At 40.2% G+C, this 19,259-nt stretch overlaps 2 protein-coding genes and 1 long non-coding RNA gene across 6 annotated transcripts; 2 read left to right on the top strand and 1 right to left on the bottom strand.

The window, feature by feature from the left end:
- Positions 1–1,390: 1,390 nt before the first annotated feature.
- Positions 1,391–4,471, top strand: LOC138124077 (uncharacterized). Its single transcript, XR_011156995.1, has 2 exons — positions 1,391–1,859; positions 4,237–4,471. It is a non-coding gene; the product is annotated as an uncharacterized lncRNA (long non-coding RNA).
- LOC138124073 (endoplasmic reticulum metallopeptidase 1-like) lies at positions 2,983–19,239 on the bottom strand. 4 transcript variants are annotated; one of them, XM_069039002.1, is made up of 8 exons: positions 19,115–19,239; positions 15,999–16,542; positions 7,085–7,774; positions 6,042–6,271; positions 5,804–5,987; positions 5,282–5,622; positions 4,606–5,100; positions 2,983–4,300 (listed from the first exon to the last, which is right to left on the bottom strand). In XM_069039002.1, the coding sequence occupies exons 1-8, from the start codon at positions 19,184–19,186 to the stop codon at positions 4,136–4,138; spliced, it is 2,721 nt and encodes a 906-aa protein (XP_068895103.1). In that variant the 5' UTR covers positions 19,187–19,239; the 3' UTR covers positions 2,983–4,135. The 4 variants fall into 4 exon arrangements, with proteins under 4 accessions (XP_068895103.1, XP_068895105.1, XP_068895104.1 ...); XM_069039004.1 differs by lacking the exon at positions 19,115–19,239 and adding an exon at positions 17,164–17,390; XM_069039003.1 differs by lacking the exon at positions 19,115–19,239 and adding an exon at positions 17,164–17,390 and having other exon boundaries at positions 15,999–16,670.
- Positions 17,993–19,079, top strand: LOC138124076 (tonin-like). The gene has a single exon (XM_069039007.1). The coding sequence runs from the start codon at positions 18,144–18,146 to the stop codon at positions 19,053–19,055; it is 912 nt and encodes a 303-aa protein (XP_068895108.1). The 5' UTR covers positions 17,993–18,143; the 3' UTR covers positions 19,056–19,079.
- Positions 19,240–19,259: the final 20 nt, after the last annotated feature.

Consider the following 19,259-nt stretch of genomic DNA (forward strand, 5'->3'; position numbering starts at 1 on the left):
TTCGTTTGTTTTTCAGTTATTATGCTTCGACAGGCTCTCATTGTAATTTTTTTGTAGAAAAAACTCTAGGCGAAAACGGGGGCAAAGCTTCGGAGGGGCTCCCGGCTCCAATTACGGTATTAAAGCATCAAGTTGATTAATTAATCAAATAATCAGCTGTTCGATTGAATGATTGATCGTCCAACCGTACCATTTTTCCTCTTGCTTTCAATCTTTCCCTCGACGGAGAACCAGACTCTCCACTTCCTCGTTCCTCGGTTCGGTACGTGCCACATGAAATCCTGAGATTCCTGAAGGGCGACGAGCATGTTCGCCACGTACCGAACACGAAACGCAAATGTAGCAGATAAATCAGTCATTCTTCCACAAATCGAGAGATACAACGAACACGCACAGATATGAATTACGACAACGCAACAAAGGCCTGCTCTGTAAGCAACAAACAAGAGCAAACAAGAGCACCGCTCAACTTCAAATTGCACACCTAAAGGTGCCCTCTGGTCCGCGATTTCGACAATCCAATTTAGTAGGTTAAACGCTGAATATCTTTGTATTTCAATAAGCAAAGTGCAAATTCGTCATAACAAGATTCAATCCCCCGCAAAAATTATTGCACGCAATATTTTTCACACCTGAGCGCTAAGTCATCCATTTTGGAGGCTCATTAGCGGACCAATCGAAAAATTGGGTCAAATGGGCCACGAATCGCCGCTTGTTGACTCCGGGCAACAAAAATTTGTCGAGCGGACAGGGGAGTCCGGGTCCGGAGAGTCCGCGGGACGACCGCCATTTTTTGTCAATTGGTAAAGTGGCGCCAACGGCTGGATTCAAAATTCAAAATTGCCAACGGAAGCATCGTGAGACGAAAAAAACTGGTATTTTGTTAAAAAGTTCTTTTTTAAATGTGGTTGTTGTTAGTTCACTCACAATGCGCAGATCTACTGCGCATATTTTCCATCTCTTATAAATGTAAAGGTCCATTTCATGTGTCAAATTTACACCACCTGTTGACTTATGTTGGTTAAACATTAAATATCCCTATAATCCTGTGTAGTAACTGAAGACAATAAAGGTTGGCACAACTGAAAGGACAGAACAGTTTAATTTTGCCAAACTGAAGCGCATCCTTCAGAAAGATTTAAATTTACTATAAGGCCGCGAGAAGAAAAAGATTTGTTTAACAAAATAATTTAAAATGATCTTGATACGTTTAACCTAACTTTTCGTTTTTCCTCAGCGTTTCGGCATAAGTTGCGGTGCTCGTATATTTTTGATAAGTTGAGCGGTGCGTGCGTATCATTGGAGGGTTCTTTTGGAGAAGTCTCTTTGGTAGGGTGGAGAGGCGGCCGTGGACGTGAGTCAAGATTTTTCTCTGCGAAAATAGAGCAAACGTCATTTTCGTCGTTGTAATTGTCGGCGTACGCGAGGTGCCGGGCTCCCCTACGGCCGTTGCCCATATTTCGTCAACCTCTCCGTGGGTGGGGACATGTGGAAGACACGTCGAGAGTGCGGTGGCTCGCAGGTAGAAGCACGTGCCTCCAGTCCGAAGGAAGTGATTCGGTGGTCGCACAAAGGGTTATTTCTTGGGCGCCCACTTCGGTCCCCAGTCACAGTCGCGCCTCCAACCGCAGCAGTCGCTGCTGCTACCGTCGTCAAAAACGCACGTCGCGCATTTTTCTGCAAAGTCGACGGCCGATCAGGTGTTCCGCGGTGGTGGCGATTTTCGAATTTCGGGAGGCAGAGCAGGCAAGATGTCGGCATAGCTGAGGGTGTTTGATAGCGGCTATGTCTCATCCGGCCAACTTATGCCTTCCTTGGCCGACATTTAGTGCTTCTTCGACGCTTTTCCTTTCTGTGCGGTAAGTATTTTAGAAAAATTGTGCAACGGAAAAGTCACACGCAAGTATATTATTAAAACCAACAAACCAAATGCGGCCTTGACTCTAATCAAATTTGTTTACTTTACACTTTACCTCCCAATAATGAACTGCTTAGTGGAAATCTTTCACGTCGTTAAGCAATTTAGAACGCTTTTTCGAAATTTTTCCTGCTGCAGCGAGACGTGGGAACTGTCCAAACTTCTTGGCGCGCTGCTGCATCTATCTCAAACCCAGCTGACACCAAACTTGAAAAACTCATCTCGACATTGCAATTTTTCTCTTTCATATTAAACGCAACCCAATTCGTCTCTAAACTCCATAAAAATCGCTCTCGAAACAGTTTCCGCTTTGTGTTTGCTGTTCCAAGTTTGTACGCACACCTTTCGTCTATGTACCTTAGCACAACTTTACTGTTGGTAAATATAAATTTCTTGAGATAAAAATGTTGCTCACGCTAGAAATTCACCGGTACAAGTTCACTTCGAGTTTTAAAAATTGCTAAACCGACTCAACATCAATTTCTAATAAGTTCTCTTTAGTACAACGAACCGACCAGACTTGAAGCTACTTGATTCCTTTTGGAAATACTCTTATTTTCAGCCTAACCAGAATCGTGCAAACTTGCATTTTTGGCACAATTTGTTAGGTATTTTATCTTTTCATCATTTAAAAAATCAGACGAATTAAATTTATCAAAATTTGTCCGAGTCGCGTCTCGAGTACGTTCACATTTACACAGACACCTTTTGTCTCCTCGAGCGTTAGTCGTACGGAAAGCTCTGCACGGGTCAACAGTCGTTGTCCAAGTTGGGTTTTGAGGCCCAAAATTCGGGGTCACGAATTGGGTGGACCACATTTGAAGCAAGCGATTTGTCAAAGTACTTTACAACGTACGTGAGAACAATGGCAAGAAGCGTGGCGCCGGTGGGCCAGCCTTGTTTATGGTGTGCCCGAAGGAGGCGAAAAACAAATTTTAAATTCACGGTGGCTCTCGTTAACGCTAAATGTGGTCGTTCCGAGAGTCGAAAGCGGTGTCACGGTGGCAATTGTTATTCTGGGTTTGCGGGTACGTGGAAATGTGATGGCAACGCGAAAAATAATGTACAAATTCTTAAGATATTTATTTTGATAACAATATAATATATTTCATAACAATGCAAAACATGAGTGCGCAAACATATCACCAAAATGCACACGGTAAATGTAAAAATTTGGTGTCGGTAGGATATCACATTGATACATATTAAAACCATAATAGTAAAAATAACAAACGACCTGATGTAAATGGTTAATAAAAAGGAAATGTTGAAACAACCGTATCTCCGTTGTGTGACTCGAGACACGAACCTTGTTGGAAATTAGAAAATGCGTTCTGAAATGCTAACTCAATTAGCACAAAACCAAAAAGTTGTTATGTAAACTCGAAGCATACGGTTTGTGTTAAGTAATCACCGATAATTCATGAAGTGACCGCGGTACGGCTCCCGACTAAAATTATCTAAAACGATCCTCACCATAAAAATATTCGGCTTTTTCCGATGGAATATTTTTGTTGCTAGTCTTCATCCCCCTTCCTGTTCGAGGACAAAATCGCCAAAAAGGAGGACGACGTTTTCGTTTTTCTATTTATTTACATCGCAACAGAGCTAAATCATAGGAATAAAGCTCGTAGTCTACGCAGTTAGGTACATTACAAATAAATATGTCGATATGATATGTACAGAAGCTTCTTGCGCCTAATCCAATGATGTATTGCAAAAACGTTATTGTTGTCTTTTTGCATTACGATTACAAACTGGCTTTAGAGGAAACACGGAAATTTTCGAGAAACTTCACTAATTGACTATCGTTAAATCTACCACATTTAAATACTCTAAAACTGAGCAAATGAGTCATTGTAGACCGTACTAACAAGTCTAGAACCCTACAAATATGTCGTTGTTTTTGGCACAAGGCAAAATATAACACTTTAAAAATCCATAAGAATTAAATTTACGTATGCCTCCTAGATATGTTGAAGAAGATGAAGTAATTCTTTGGCTGCGGGGCCGTTCCTCCGGCACGAGAAGCCGATCACTGTTACCAACGTTAACTAAAATACTGTCATAAATATCACTAGCGAGCCGCTCCTGCCGCCGGAGGATCGCGCCGTTGGCTTGATTAACGTTATAATATAAGATCTGAACACAAACTTTTAGTCTTTTTTTGATACATTCAAAGTCATGTGACGAAATTTAAAAAATGACGACGACGAATTAAATAAACCATGATTCGTACGTGGCCGTCCAGTACGAAACGGCCGTCCACGAAGGAAATTTCGCGACGAAATCCCTAAATTGCTTTGTACTCTTTCCAGGTTCGAACAGAAACTGGGAACTCACGGCGAAGTCCATGATGGAACCGGAATGCGTCGCAGGAATCTGCAACATCGACTGTCAGCACGAGAAGGACTGACGGAAGCGGTGACGTCAGATCGCAGGATGTCAAACCGCACGTTTTGAAATTCTAATACGATTTCAGACGAATTTTAATATTTAGTCCGCACTGCTAACTAAATTATCCACAATAAAAACCTGTTCTGTTTGCCAAACGATCTAATTTGATCAGTTGCCTTACTTGTCATTGAAAACAGACACTACGCCAGCGCCATCTGTCGACAAATTGATCAAACGTCAAAATTTGACACCTTGCGATTTGAGCACCGCCATCTGGACTACTGAATAACCTTAAAGTCCATCGAGAACCTCAAAGGCACACGCTTCAATCCATACGCGTAATAAATAAAATACGTATTTCTCCCGTTCCACATGGGTCCCGCCAGCGGTTTCTTGCTGTTCAAGCTCCATTCCGTCAGTTCGACGCCCAGAACTGGTGATATCATCACGTCTATGTGCGTGGGACCGTCCACTTCCACGGTGACCCTCGTCCCGTCTGTGATGGGTTCTTTTTTTATCACATTCATGGTAACTGGGACGCGCAGTTCGGGTTCAGGACCTGGCAACCAGTGAGTCTTCCACAGCATTGTCAATACAGGAACTAAGTATGGCAATCCGCAATATAAATAATCGGTGCAGTCTTGATCTACCAGTTCGGCTTTTGCCATCTCGGGCACGTGCTTGTCGACGGTGTGGGGACTGTTGATGTCCATGTCGACGATCCAGTAGCCTGTCTTTTCGTCGGTTATGGCGCCGGTGACGTCATGGAAAGTCCGTTTGGAGTGCTGCAAATACGTACAAATCACGCTTACAACCTGACCTCTGGTGGGAAACAAGTTTGCGAGTGGAATCAAAGAAACTTCCTGGCAATTTGTCAAATTAAGTGAACAGGTTGGGTTAAAGATATAAATAGCGACTGTTTGGGAACGCATTTTCGATCGATACTGGGCCAATTTTTTCACTTACAGCGATCATGAAGCGTTGAGGGGCCAGCGAGGTGGGTTCCCCCGAGTAGGGAAAGCCGAGCGGTGTCAAAATCAAAACCGCAAGGGACAGGAGGAACAGACCGATCAGCAGGCTAAAAATCCTCTCGATGCTTCGCACCAGTAAGATCAACGGCACGGCAAAACTAAAGAGAAAAGTGAACATGATGCTGACCATGATGGCAATCAAAAATTCGGCGTGGCTCCCTGCCCCAGCCCGGCCCATGATCGGAATGAACAAGTACAAAGCGCCTATGATCAAGTAGAAACATTGTACGAACGGCAAGCCCACCATTCCGATGTGGAGCAGCAACCATTTCGAATCTGCAAACAAAGCGTACAGATTTGGAATGAAGCAAGTTGCGAGGTGAGCACACCGCGCCATTTTCCCCGTCTTGTCAAAATCATGAATGACATGTGGCGCCTCTACCGGCAACAACTCGACACGAGAGCAAAATGGCGACAATCTATGCTAGCTCCTCTTGATTTATCGGTACATTTTTACCTCTCCACTTTCCGAATAATCTCGTTTTCAGGAAGTTTCCCAGCGATGCGAAGAACACCCAGATCAGAGCGATGAAACTGGAACGCACCCTCACCATCACGCCGAAGAGTAAAATGATAGTCCAGATTAGTTGATATGCGTCATAGTATAGTTGAAAAACGGTCCACGGTGATAAATCGAGATCCTGGAATTTTGTACGATCTGTTAAGATTGTCTGGAGACGGATCGACGAAAGTACTTTTTGATAATATTTGGCGTGCAAGAGTATCACTGCCATCGAGACTAGAAGAGTAGGAATGACGTAGAGGAAGAATATCCATAATGGGCGAGCGTACCAGCTCATGGTCCTGCCCAGACATGTTAAACAAACAGCGATAAGAAGATCGGTGATGATCGAAGCGACCCAGGAACCAATTATGATGGACATGCATCCCGACAGTTTCTTGCAATATTGTCTTGTTGTTAAGTCTGAAAGTTTTCCAATTACAGCAAACAAAACAAATTGACAGCGCTGTAATGAAACTAATAATGCGCAATCATTTTCTTAAAATAGTATCAAAACAAAACAAATTACTGTGTTTCATAATTTTGGATTTAATCACAACAAAAATATTGTGTGATAAGAACATTTGTAACAGAGTCAGCCTTGGGGATGAAATTGTTTGTTGTCTTAGACTGATCGGCTCAGTTGTGACATATAAAGTTACGTCATTTGAATAATTTAAACACACATAATATGCAAGGAAAAAGCACATCCTTCACAATTTATTTCTTGACATTAATTTAATTTTTTTTACCTCAATGTTTTTCGACATTCGTTGTAACTTGAACCACAGCTGCACACCTGTTTACGTGAAACGTCAAAAAACAAGTTCCTAACCTTACTTTCTTTGTATCTTGTGCTAGTAGGTTATGCAATCAATACATATTGCTGTAATTTAATAAAATAGATGTTCTCGTAGTTTTTTTTTAACTTTAACATTTTTTCATTTTGACGATTATTATCCGTGCGATTCAATCAACGAGATTTCCAAGACCAGCTCGATTACAATTTTCTTGATATTCCGATATGAACCGATAAAACTTTGTTTAATCAAGCCCACTTGTTGGGATGTTTACAAAACTTTTACCCACATCGCAAATTTTGCAAAGAAACGACTAGAACCAATCACGCTATCGATAAGAATGTTTACTGATCATCTAAAAATGAAAGTTGCACAAAAATTTAGAAATCCCGTAGTATAGATTACGCATTACTGTTCCAAAAATCGGATGACTTACCATCAGTTTTCTTAGCACTGTTGATGTTTTCGTTAATGGAAAACAATGAAAATATCACAGTCGACAGATTAATAAGATCGGCCACGATCATTGGCCATCGTACAACAAAAGCACCTAAAAAGTCGAAAAATACCAAGTTGCCAGCCCTGTACTTGTCAACTTCGGACAGCTGGTGTCCCTGCGCCATCCCCTTGGCCAGGGCCAGGATGTTGTCTCCAGTCCTCTGCAGGGTCCCCAGTGGGATATGTTCAATGGAGTCGAACTTCGTGTGGTAGACGTAGCCGTTGGCCGACCACGCGAAGTCCAAACCGGATACGTTGCCGAAATCCCTGAAGATCCTGTAGTCGGTGTCGCCCGGGATGACCCCGCTCTGGAATATCTCCTGAGCCAAGGACGACGCGTACGGATAAGGCACTTCTTCGGAGTACGTTTCCAGTATCCAGGGGTGGTTGGGGCCGGCTTGGAAGAGGACTTCGCGGCCGCCGGCGCCGCATGCCTCCAGGTTGATGAAAGTCCTAACTTCTTTCGCCCACTTGTGCTGAGTTATGAAGCCGTGCGAGGCCGGCATGAAGTTCTCTTCGCCGCCGTTGAATAAAAATATTATGTTGTGACGGAGGATTTTCGGCGATTTGGACAACACTCGCAGGATCTCTAGCATGACGGCGCAGCCGGCGCCGTCGTCGCTCCCGCCTGAAACAACGACACTTCTATAACGATTTTGAGCAAATAATCTTGTCGAAAAAACTGCATAGTCTCAATTTTATTATTTCAGTTACTCATTTGTGAAAACACTTTCAGTAAAATGTTGTAACACTTGTAACTCTGTTTCTCAAAGATAATTTCAGTTACTTATTTGTGAAAACACTTTCAGTAAAATGTTGTAACACTTGTAACTCTGTTTCTCAAAGATAATCTTTAAAAAACTTCTTTTGCTATCACAAAACACCGCAAAAGTGATGAACTTCAAAAACTGCAGTGACAAGGGTGATCTGTCAAATGTCAAATTTACAAATTCAGAAGAAGTGGCAAATCTATAAAAAGTGTCTATAAAAGAACGTATATCAAGAGCCCTGTGGAATTTTAAGGCTCTATAATTTTATTGTGTCGAACTATTAAATCTTAGCGTCAGTGTGAGTTCGACGTCTTAGTTGTTTTGCTTCAGTTTTTCAATATTCTAATTACTTTTCATCTTACAATAGTCTTTATTAAAAAACCTGTCGTTAATTGACTTACCTACTTAAAGTCTATTCAAAAAACATCTGGACTGTCAAAATCAAAATTGGAGTTGTTAGGTTGGTTAAATCACTAGTTATTTTCATATTGCCCGGTCGGTAACTATGATTTTTTGATTTTTCAAACTAATCATTTGTTTAAATTGACATTGTCAAATAAATTGCAAAGTTATTTACGTATATTTTGTAAAAACGTCAAAATGGAAAATTCAAAACGAAATATAGTGGCGCGAGAGAAGAGGGCCATAACAAATTATTATATTATAAAGCCATACCTTCAACAAAAAAACGTTTCTGATTTTAACCCAACTTTGGAGAAACAGCATTTTGCATTGTGAAAATGAAAACCTAATTAAAACTGATTGGTTAACTATGTGGGTATTAGAGATGTTCCACCCAATATATCCTTAGCGGAATCTGACTCAAACAGGTATGAGAAGCGATTTTCAATTTTAGTTATTGTTTAGTTTTTACCCGTTTTTAGTTTGTCTGTTTTTCTTTGTGTTTTTTATAAACTTGATTAAATAGCTCCAGTTCTTTTAGTTGCTGCATTTCGTTTCAAATGTTCAAAACATTTTTAATTCAATGATTAAAAAGGAAAACATAACCTAAATATCTTTTGTAACTAGATTTTGACGTGGGTACACTCTAGTGAAATTTTTTTATATCCAAGTACAGTCAAAACAAGCATTTTATTTAAAATGTAATTTTGACAGTCCAGGAGTTTTTTGAATTTACTATACCTAACCTCTGTTTTTCTATTTCTTTTATCGACACTTTGTACATGTAAATCACAGCCAACTACGATGTCAAAATTATTTATAATAAACCTGTATTTTGCCAATGAAATTAACCCTTTCATTGCGCAGTCTGTCATCTGTCAACGCAATGCAGATAATACGTGGTATATGTACTACAGGCGCCGTGGAAGAGTTAAACAAAGTTCAGAATTCAGATTACGTTAAAAAATGTATTAAGAATTGTCATATTTAGTAACACATCATGTATTTATAGTTACATTTGTGTAATTGTTTTCCATATAATTGGCTTTTTATATGTGTCATAAATAAATGATTTATTATTATTGTTCTGATTTTAAAGCCTCCCAAGCGCAATTATCACACAATCGAATTTTAACGGCTCCACTGCAATAATTATTCCGTGTCCTGTACAAATGAAAAAAAAATCTGACGTAAGAAATCGAGGCAAAAAACTCGTCCGATTAGAACGCATTCTGCTGTATTTGAACGTCTTTGCCGCAATAAACAGAAAGAACATAAAAAATATCACTGTCAGACACATGTGGGTGTCGTTAATTATTAGGGTGTTCAAGTTGGCTGTTATTTTTGATACAAAAGTTGTCTTTTCACGCGCTACACCAGTATTTACTTAAGGCGTCATGTAGGTAGTTACTTAAAAATTGAATCGGTGCGATTAAAATGACCTTATAGCAAACACAACCCAGTTTAATGGAGGTTAAATGGGTTCAGATATGTTTTTAAATTGTCACTCACTGAAAATAACCACCACAGATTTACCAATGCTCGACGACGATAAAATTATCTGTTGTGCAAATAAAAAATCTTGTCTATTGCTCTCTAAAATTAAATTGTGTACTACATTAACGATTGTTTACTCTGCAGATGTCGACTTCAAGACGCAAAACGGACACGTGCTGATCGCTATGTGTTTCAGTAAAAATCAAAATTACTCACTTAATAGTTCTAATCTCATATGGGTTAAATTTGGTTAAATACTATGTTCGTGATTTTTTAGGAAAATTTCCAATATAGAATGTCCTTGGTGATGATGAATGAAGAGAAGTAAAATATATTTATGTCAATAAAATTTCAGCTAATTGTGGCAACTGTCCCGGTTTATACGCTTTTTATTTTAAAATGAACCAGTTCCTGATTGTGAATCAATTTTTTTTTATTCAATACCTTCCTAGAAAGTGAGTCTGTATCCATAGTTACCAATGGGTGAAGGTTTCTTTTTCGTTCACTTCACTTTCGCTTATCGTTTTTCGCTCACTGTTTTTCATTCTCTCGTAATTTTTTCCAATTCTTTCTGATAGCGTAATTTTGATTTTTTTGGGAACATTTGGTAACTCGCGGCACTTGTCTCTTCCAGGACATCATCAGGAACATACTATAACTCTTCATCATCCATTTTCACAATTTCCACAACGTGCACACAACCACTTTATTAATGTTACAGAACTCTGTTTATTTTATATTTTATTTTTTTCCATAGCAACGATCCATCCAAAAATGTGATTTATTTTTATTTAGATTTTTGTTTTGTTTTTTAAGTTGCAAACTCAATTTCTAAGGAGGTATCGAACAAAACCAAATACAGCACTCGAGAGTAAGACCGCTTTCGTTCACTTGAATTGCCTCACACAATTCGCGTGAACGAAAGCACTGCCTTCCTCACTTTTACTGTAAATTACTTAAAAAATTCCCACAATGGATCAATTATCCTATCTTAATCTAAAATATCCCTTTAAACATGTCAACATATTTTTTAATTTGCAAACTCTAGATCTAGAACAAGTACCAGAAGAATTCACTCTGATTAAACTAAAAATGTTTTGTAGGTATTTTTGATATCATTATTCCTTGAGATTCTCGCAGATTCTCACATCGGTACCGTTGTTTCTCCGTTCTCCAACAAAACTCGGCGAATAAAAACAACAATCACAACTGTGAGTTTGCACTTATCACCGACGCACGGTCAAGCCGTAAAACTCAATCTAGCGTCGACAGTGAGATATTTTTTATTTAATTGCTCGTTACAAAATCCCACGTGGAAAACAACAGCAAGCGACTGCTTTATTGGCGTATTGTAAAAATCTATTTTAAAACTTGACGTTCGTTGACTGTGCAAGTTTTTAATTCGGATTTATCCGAACGGAGACATCAGCGAATGTGGAAGAACACAACTTCGAATCCTTGAAGTTTTAAAATAACGTTATCGTGCGACACAACCGCAATCTGTACCGAATTGTACCTATCGATCTAACAAAGTTATTATTTTTCCAACCGGTATCGTGCGCCCACTTTTCAAATTCAATTTTACGTTTTTTAACTTTCCCATTAAACTGGTCATTACATTAGGTAATCAGAACGTCGCCGTTACTGACTCATAAAATATTTTATGCTCAATAGTGAGTACACACATTTATTGGTTCACGGTCAACAATATTATCCATAACGGGTGGAAATGGAACGTTCGCAAGCACGCTGTAAAAATTAGGTGGATCACACATGTGCCAACATGAAACGGCGCCGACAATTCTAATCACCGACAGATGATGACACCCAACAAATCTGTTTAGCAACAAATTGCACGCGATGCTGACCACGCATAATCCGTACGTTTTTCTTTTCTTCAACTGACACCAGTTTGAAAGTTGATTGCTCATTGGGTGAGGAGACCTCGAGCCAGGTCCGAATTGAAATTTAACCGCGGAAGGTTAAAGACAACGCTAATTACGGCAAGGTTTGGTAAAAAACAATTTTGAACCGGTAGTTGTGACGAAAATGACGCTTCCTCGACGAATCGGCACGGTCGGGTGCTGATTTCAACCGTTCCGTGCACGACAGAAATTTCAAAAGTGGTTTTGCACGTGACGATACGGCAATGACGCAGGTACAACAGTTTAAAAAAAAAGGTAATTGTTGATGATAAGAGTCGCAAAGTGCAAATTAAAAAAATTGTTTATGCTGTACATATCTTATTATTGTTAGAAAAAACAGATTTGCAAACCGAAACATACCTATAATGAACAATGAGTGTGTTTGAGTACTTTTCAGCAGTAAACAATATACATGAGTTGATAAGTCCACGGTAAAATGTATCGTTTCCAGACATTAGACTAAAGCCTGAATATTTTACAAAACATGCATAATGAAGAATTATTTCGTTTTGCGATCGATGTCGCAAGAGGTTCGATAACGAACTTGAATTATTAATCAGCTGCAACATTTATTACTTTGTAGTGACAACAACAATTATTTCAATTTTGTTTCGTCCTGCCACTTGTAGAAAGTCTCGAAGGAGCGTTCAAGTCTAAAATATGAAAGGCCATGGAAATTTTGCATTTAATTTGGTAGTAAAGCTGTCTGTCTGTTGAATTTGAGGTTATAAATAGCGTCAATGTCTAGTGCATTGTTGCCAGTTTTACCAGTTTGCGACAGAAGAATACTCAGACATCGCGGGAAATTCAGCAACATGTTATGTTCACTTCGATAGGTCCGCATGTCAGGTAGGTACAAACAGTGTGTCCAACGTTAAAAAAAATAAAGATAGTCTGCCATTATGCCAAAACAACGTGAACGGTGTTTAGAACAGAATATTTTATCTTTTTTGGGCGATTAAAAAAACTCGTTACTGCCGTTCTTTCGTTGACAACTTTGTTAACGTTTTAACATAACATGCAAAATATCTTAAAAGAAATATGTATAATCACAATTAAAAAAAAAAGAGTGTGCTTAAGACCGCACGACAGAAGTGAAAACTTCTATGAAACTCGTTACTAGTTTTAAGTAATATATAATCTGTTTCAAAATCAAAAATCCACCAACACTGTATTCTACCTCGAAAATACAACCGACAACGTCGCCAACTTTTGTTTTTAATGTGTTTGCAAGTGTCAGAAAAAAAGTGGGGTTATGAAAGAAAACTGTTGACACTAGTTTAGGTCGTAATTCATCGTGTTTTTTATTCTCATTTTATTATATCACTCAAAAGTTATGATACGGTAGCTGCCACCTTTTTGTACATAATAATTATTTTGTGTTACGTAAATAAACTCAACAGTTCAATGTCAAATTTTGGCGGGAGGTTGGGCCAACCCAAAAAATTAAACTTATTCTAGGGATTTCTTTTTTTCTGCCAACATAATTCAACAGGTGGTGAATTTTTTATTTTGAAACAGATTATATATCTATTCTATAAAAAATATATCATTCTGGATGATAGTACTTGGAGGAATAAGGAGCAAGGCATAAATAATTAATATTATTATTTAAATCCAATGCTGTTTTAAAATAAACATCAAAAATCTGTATTTTTCAATAGAAACTGCAAATACGTCCGCTTTTAGAGGTACACTCTGGCAAAATTTGTGAGGTTAGGTTTGGATGTTTAAGTTTTATTTTCTTGACGATGATATTGAACACAATACAAATTTTCATAGCCATACCCTGTATTATGATAATTTGTCCATTTTCCTCTTCACATTTTGCTACACAAATTTTTCCAATAGATGAATTGTTGAAGCCATATAATTGAGAATTACGTATTAAATCCTACATTCATCTGTAAACACTCTGTAAACTTACAATATTTGTCGTGTCTTTATCGTTTATATTATATAAAACTATACAGGGTATTTCACGAGTGATAATGAGTCTGACGGAATAATAAATTCAACCCACAATACATTTTCAAAAAAAGCTGGACATTTTAATTTCAGTAGCCAACTTTTTTCGGAAATATAGCGTAGGTTGCATTTTAAATTACGTCAGGCTCATTATCACTCCTGTATATACCGGGTGAGATGAGTTGTACCGTCAGCACGATTAACCCTATTAAAAAATTAGTAAAAATTAAGAAACTTTAGGGTTACATTCCCTTGACATAAGACTTCAAATGTGTGTAATCAATTTTCAATTATCACTAAATTCAGAGCCATAAAATTTAAAAAATCGATTTTGAGCAAAAAAAAAATGTTTTTTCGGACACGCTCATAATTCACAATTAATTCAAAGAACACATTTACGAAATTCGCATCAAAAGAAAATTATTCGTTTTTGAATTATTCCAATTTTAACATTAAGAGCGAAAAATGACCAAGATTTACAACTGCAGTGTCATAAATAAATATCTTATTGTTGGGAACATCTGTTGACCACTTTTCTAGTAATTCTTACGTCCCTAAAGGGTATCATAATTAACCTACGTCAACTTCTTTTGTGGAACTGACCGCCCAATTTAATAATAAATCATAGCTAAATTTTAGGCTTTAAGATCAAATTCCATTTACTTCAAAAACCGGTGATGTTTTCATGATTTCAATGACACCAAATTTTTCCTGAATGTTTGAAAGGACTCTCAGTGAAAAATTATGTAAATTAATGTAGCAGTTATTGAATTAAAACAAAATCTTTACCTGTTTTATTAAAAATTTTGAAATTTTTACAGACTGTTCTAGAGTGATACACAATCATTCCTGAATTTTTTGAGAATTTTAAATTGATTAGAAGTGGATGTTTTCGCACTGACGATAAAACTCATCTCACCCGGTACAGGGTGTTTCTGAAATAAGTACATTAATTTTAACTGGTAATAGAACTCATCAAAGGAACAACTTTTCTCTTTGCTATTTTGGCGAAAAACGTTGGGTAGTGGCTTAAAAAAATAGGAAAGATTTTCCTAAAACCGTTCATATCTCCAAAACTAAGCTACCTAAAAACGTGAAAGAACCAGATTCTTACGAAGTGGATTTTTTGCTATACGGGTAGATTTCTTTGAATTTCGATTTCTGCGTTAAAACACGTTTTCTGGATGAAAATGGACGTTTTTTTCATATTAGCGCTGATCTCAATTAGCCATTGCAGTATGTATTTAGTGTACCAGCAACGTACAATGAAAATTTAAAATTGACAAGTGACGCACAGTTGATTGTTTTTCGCTCGCTCCGCTAAAAAAGTCGACTCCCTTGATTTTAGCTTGCCGTGTCGTGCTGCGAACGATTTTTGCTTGTGCTGCGAACGATTTTACCGTGTCGCATGAAACTAATTCACTGCCCGGGAATAAAATGTATGTGGCGCGCCTAAAGAAGTTTTCACTTCAAAACTATCATTTTGCGAGACCCGTCTACGAAAATTCTGTTGAACTCAGATCCACGCTTTTCGCCGGTCTCGCTCGTCGTATGCGATTAAGCCCCATCTTGCGTAAATTCCCAACGCAGCGTACCCATTGTTCAACGAACCACAATGACTAGTGCAATAATTATAAGCAAAAGTGTTTGACGTTTAATCATCTTTACTATATGGAATGTCGACAACCTAAATGTAGCAAACGAGGTCACCGAATTCGTCATCGTTTCGTTTTTGTCGCCGATGGAAAATTGTTTACAAAGAGCAGTCCTTGCGACAAATAAAAAAAATCCTTCACTACATTGAGGTATTTTCTTGCGCGGGAGAATCCACTGCCAAACGCCACTTAAGCATAAAATGTGATATTGACTTCCGCGACGTGACAATAATGTGAATCCTGGTCCTGCTATTAATTTAATTTTAGCACGGCTCATCCTTGAAAATTATATTTAATTTGCAATATTTGGAGCAGTGTGCGGCCCCGCGAAAACATTCATGTACCCCCAAAGAAAAAATATCGGCTCTGGTGGGGCATCAATTTTAATGATCAATCACGACACGGGGCTACTTAAATAATTAAGAGAGGAAAAACCGCCGAAGCGTGGTCCTCGCCGCCCCACATTTCCTCCATAATTGACGCAATCGCTTCGATCGCGCGCCGGTTGCGACACAGCAAATACGAGCGAGAGATAATATTTTGGTTCGGCGTGAGCAAACACTCGGTGTAATTTTTTAATCTGCCCCGGCCCCCTTTCGCCTATCAATCGCTCAAACAAACATAAGCCGACTCACCTGGACTATCGACCACCGAGTCGAAGTGGCAATTGATGAGCAAGCTGTGCGGCGAGTTGATCTTCGACCCCACCTTCACCACCACGTTCTGCACGTCTCTGTAGACGTTGGTCATGCCGTCGAGGAACTCCAGGTTGAAGTCGCCGCTCGCCCTCTGCACGTCCAGCTCGATGACGTGGTTGGGGTGGGCCGCGTCGATTATCTCCTGGACTTGGGTCTTCAGCAGCTCCACGGCTGTCACCTCGTTGGCGTAGCTGCCGGCTATCCTGGGCCCGATTGTTGTCAGCTTCTTCAGGATGTCGTACGCCCTTTCCGCTATGAATCTGTCGGGGTTGTTGGGCTCGTCTGCCGTTTTCAACGCGGTGGGGAGCTGCTTCTCGATGACGATCACCGCCGCGAACACCAACAGCATCAGGCTGAGCACCCCTATGAAGTGGGCGGTCTGCATGGGCCGCAGGAACTTCGATTTGCCATTTCTTCGCTCGGACGGGGCCGGCTGCGGGGCCCTCACGTCTTTGGGGCGCTTCCGCAACGACGACGGGTTCTGCAAGGGAACAACCATTACACCTGGCACTCCCAACAACACATCGACGATTTCATAGCCGCAATGTCACACGTGTGCTCGAGCAGTAGCTTTGTGGAACGTCTACAGCAAACATTTGCACGAGGCGACTGGAAAAAAATGCTAATTGGTCGTTGCCGTCGTAAAATGTTGTCCTGCAAGGGGACTGTGACTTGGAAAGGAGCGAACCTGTTCCTCCCTGAAAACCTGCCGATATTTGCGACAAATATTTATCGTCGGAAAATATTTGACACACAATTTAGCCGAGCCGCGAGCAAACATGTTTCTATTGATAACACGATAAAAGTGTCGCGGGTGCAGTTTCTAGGTTAGGGGGTGGATTCACCCTCTCGAATGCGGCGATTCAAACCGACAAATTAACTGAAGCAGGCGGACAAAACACGTCACAAACAACAACAAAGGCAACAACAAACAAAGAAATTCAGGGAACAAGCACAGAAAATAAACAATAACACCTGACATAACCTTGAAATTGACACAAGCTCGCTGCGACCGAATCTTCACGACACCAACACATAACACATGTTACCGACCGGATTGGGGCACTTGGGCCCCAAACACCCTAACTTCTATTTATCTCACCTTCGACATGTCTCAAGGATTGTCGGGAAATGCTTCCGCACTCGATTTTTTCTACACTGTTGTCGCTATGATAAGTGAACGAGACATATCGGAGATAAGCTCATCGCGGGACACTTCGCTCAACGGAACTTGACACGCGAGATTTTGGTGATTTTATTTCAGAAAAAAAAAAATCCAAAGGGTTGCGCACACGGCAACTTTTAATAGATTTATGCTTGTCGTGCGGCTACTGCGCGCATATTGGACGCATTTTGACAGTGGGATCACGACGGCGGCGTCATCGGTCGTCATGGCAACCAAGGTTAAACACCAGTGGCGTGGTAACGGAATTTTTCCTAATTGGGTGTTAATGGCGACATACCGCAGGTACGCCAATTGCGTGTTTACTCCAATAAAATGGAAAAGTGTCGAAAAAGTGATTAGAAGAACAGATGGAAACATTTTCACCACTTCGCAGATTTTTCAAAACTGACAACCACATAAAATAACTCGACACTTCAGTTTGAGGTCTTGACACTCTTGACAATTGTTAGCAACAAATAAAGCTGGTCTAAAATCGGTTTTGCTAAATTTATGGAATTGTCGACATCCTTGAAAGGACCACTGACTTCAGGTAGAGAGTTAGAGGCATGGGCGTGTAGTCCGAGCAGGGTATGACCAAGGTGGGTATTCGGCAGCATTAAATAGGTCATGATGAAGGTGACAAGGTTAAGAATGCGAAAAATGACACATTTAAAGCTAAAGGACGTAGTTGTTCACTTAAATAATTGAAACCTTTCGAACTTTACATTTTTTAAATGTTACTGGCGCCACCTTGATTTGACTTCCATTGGTTGTTTGTTTGACAGTTCACTGACATTTACAACAACGTCTAAAACTTTTCCAAACACTATTCTTTTATCAACCAAACAGTTTTCGTGTTTTGCGATTGTACACATTTTGACCTGGCGACATAAAAAATTTCTTGGTTGTTGGATTTAATGTCATTAATAAACATCGTCGGTGTGGTGTGGTTGGAAATGTATTTTTTAAGAAGTCTGGCCGAGAGCGATGCGAATGCCCTAGCCGGACCTAGAATTGTGGGTGGCAAAACCTGCAAAGTGGCAGAATACCCTTTCGTCGTCGCAGTTTACAGCAGCCAACTCTGCGGGGGTAGTTTGATCACGTTCCAGTGGGTCCTAACTGCGGCACATTGCGTCCACGAAAACGAAATCTTGAAACACGACGTGCTGGTGAGAGGTAGCTTGGACTTGGGGCTGGAGGACTACCAGAAGAGGTACGCCACCAGAGGAATAATCCACGACAACTTCAACCCCCTGTTGAGGGTCGATAAGCGTGCGGAACTGCGCTTCGACATCGGCCTCATTTTCGTCAACAAGCCGTTCGTCAGATCCACCGGTCTGGACACCGCCACGCTACCCCAACCGGGCTTCGCCGGCCGCTGCACGACGGCCACGGCCCTAGGCGTGGGGCTCGAGAGAGTGGTCAACATCAACAGAGGGTTCCCGTTGAAGCCGCTGAAATGCGTAGACCTGCATCTCATCTCCAACAACCGGTGTGCCGAAACGTGGACCGACGCGGTGCTCGACCATACGGTTTTATGCACCATGGAATCTGAAAGAGGGAGGGACGCGTGCCTCGGAGACTCCGGAGGGCCTTTGGTGTGCGGCAGAGTCATAATCGGCGTCATTTCTTCGGGACTCGGCTGCGGCGTGCCGAACGTATCGGCGGTTTACACTAAAGTCGAAGCTTATTTAGGGTTCATCCACGACGTGGTGAACCCGACAAACACCCCTGGCAGGAGGGGAACCCTGCCCAGTAGCACCACGATTAACACCTCCCAAAAGTTTCTACTCTTATGGTGGTATTTCACATATTGTCTTTATTTTTAGACAAAATAAATGCATTTAATCCTCGAGGGATTTGGTAAATTACAAACAATAAAACTCACCGATAAATTAGAAATTTCGATTCTCAAATTGTCTGATTCGCACACTCTACCGATTTTGTCGATTTGAATCATGTCCAAAGGGCGAAAAATACTCAAAATTTTGTAGTTCCAATGACGGACCAGGCTCGCAAGAATTTGACACTTG

This window comes from Tenebrio molitor, chromosome 2 (assembly GCF_963966145.1).
Source record: "Tenebrio molitor chromosome 2, icTenMoli1.1, whole genome shotgun sequence".
NCBI lineage: Eukaryota > Metazoa > Arthropoda > Insecta > Coleoptera > Tenebrionidae > Tenebrio > Tenebrio molitor.

Excerpts from the sequence above, each read along its gene's own strand:
- LOC138124073 (XM_069039002.1), bottom strand. The coding sequence starts at position 19,186 with ATGATTCAAATCGACAAAATCGGTAGAGTGTGCGAATCAGACAATTTG. Across the intron at positions 5,988-6,041 it reads ACGCCAAATATTATCAAAAA|GATCTCGATTTATCACCGTG; the intron begins GTACTTTCGTCG and ends ACAAAATTCCAG. Across the intron at positions 5,623-5,803 it reads ATTATTCGGAAAGTGGAGAG|ATTCGAAATGGTTGCTGCTC; the intron begins GTAAAAATGTAC and ends CTTTGTTTGCAG.
- LOC138124076 (XM_069039007.1), top strand. The coding sequence starts at position 18,144 with ATGTCATTAATAAACATCGTCGGTGTGGTGTGGTTGGAAATGTATTTT.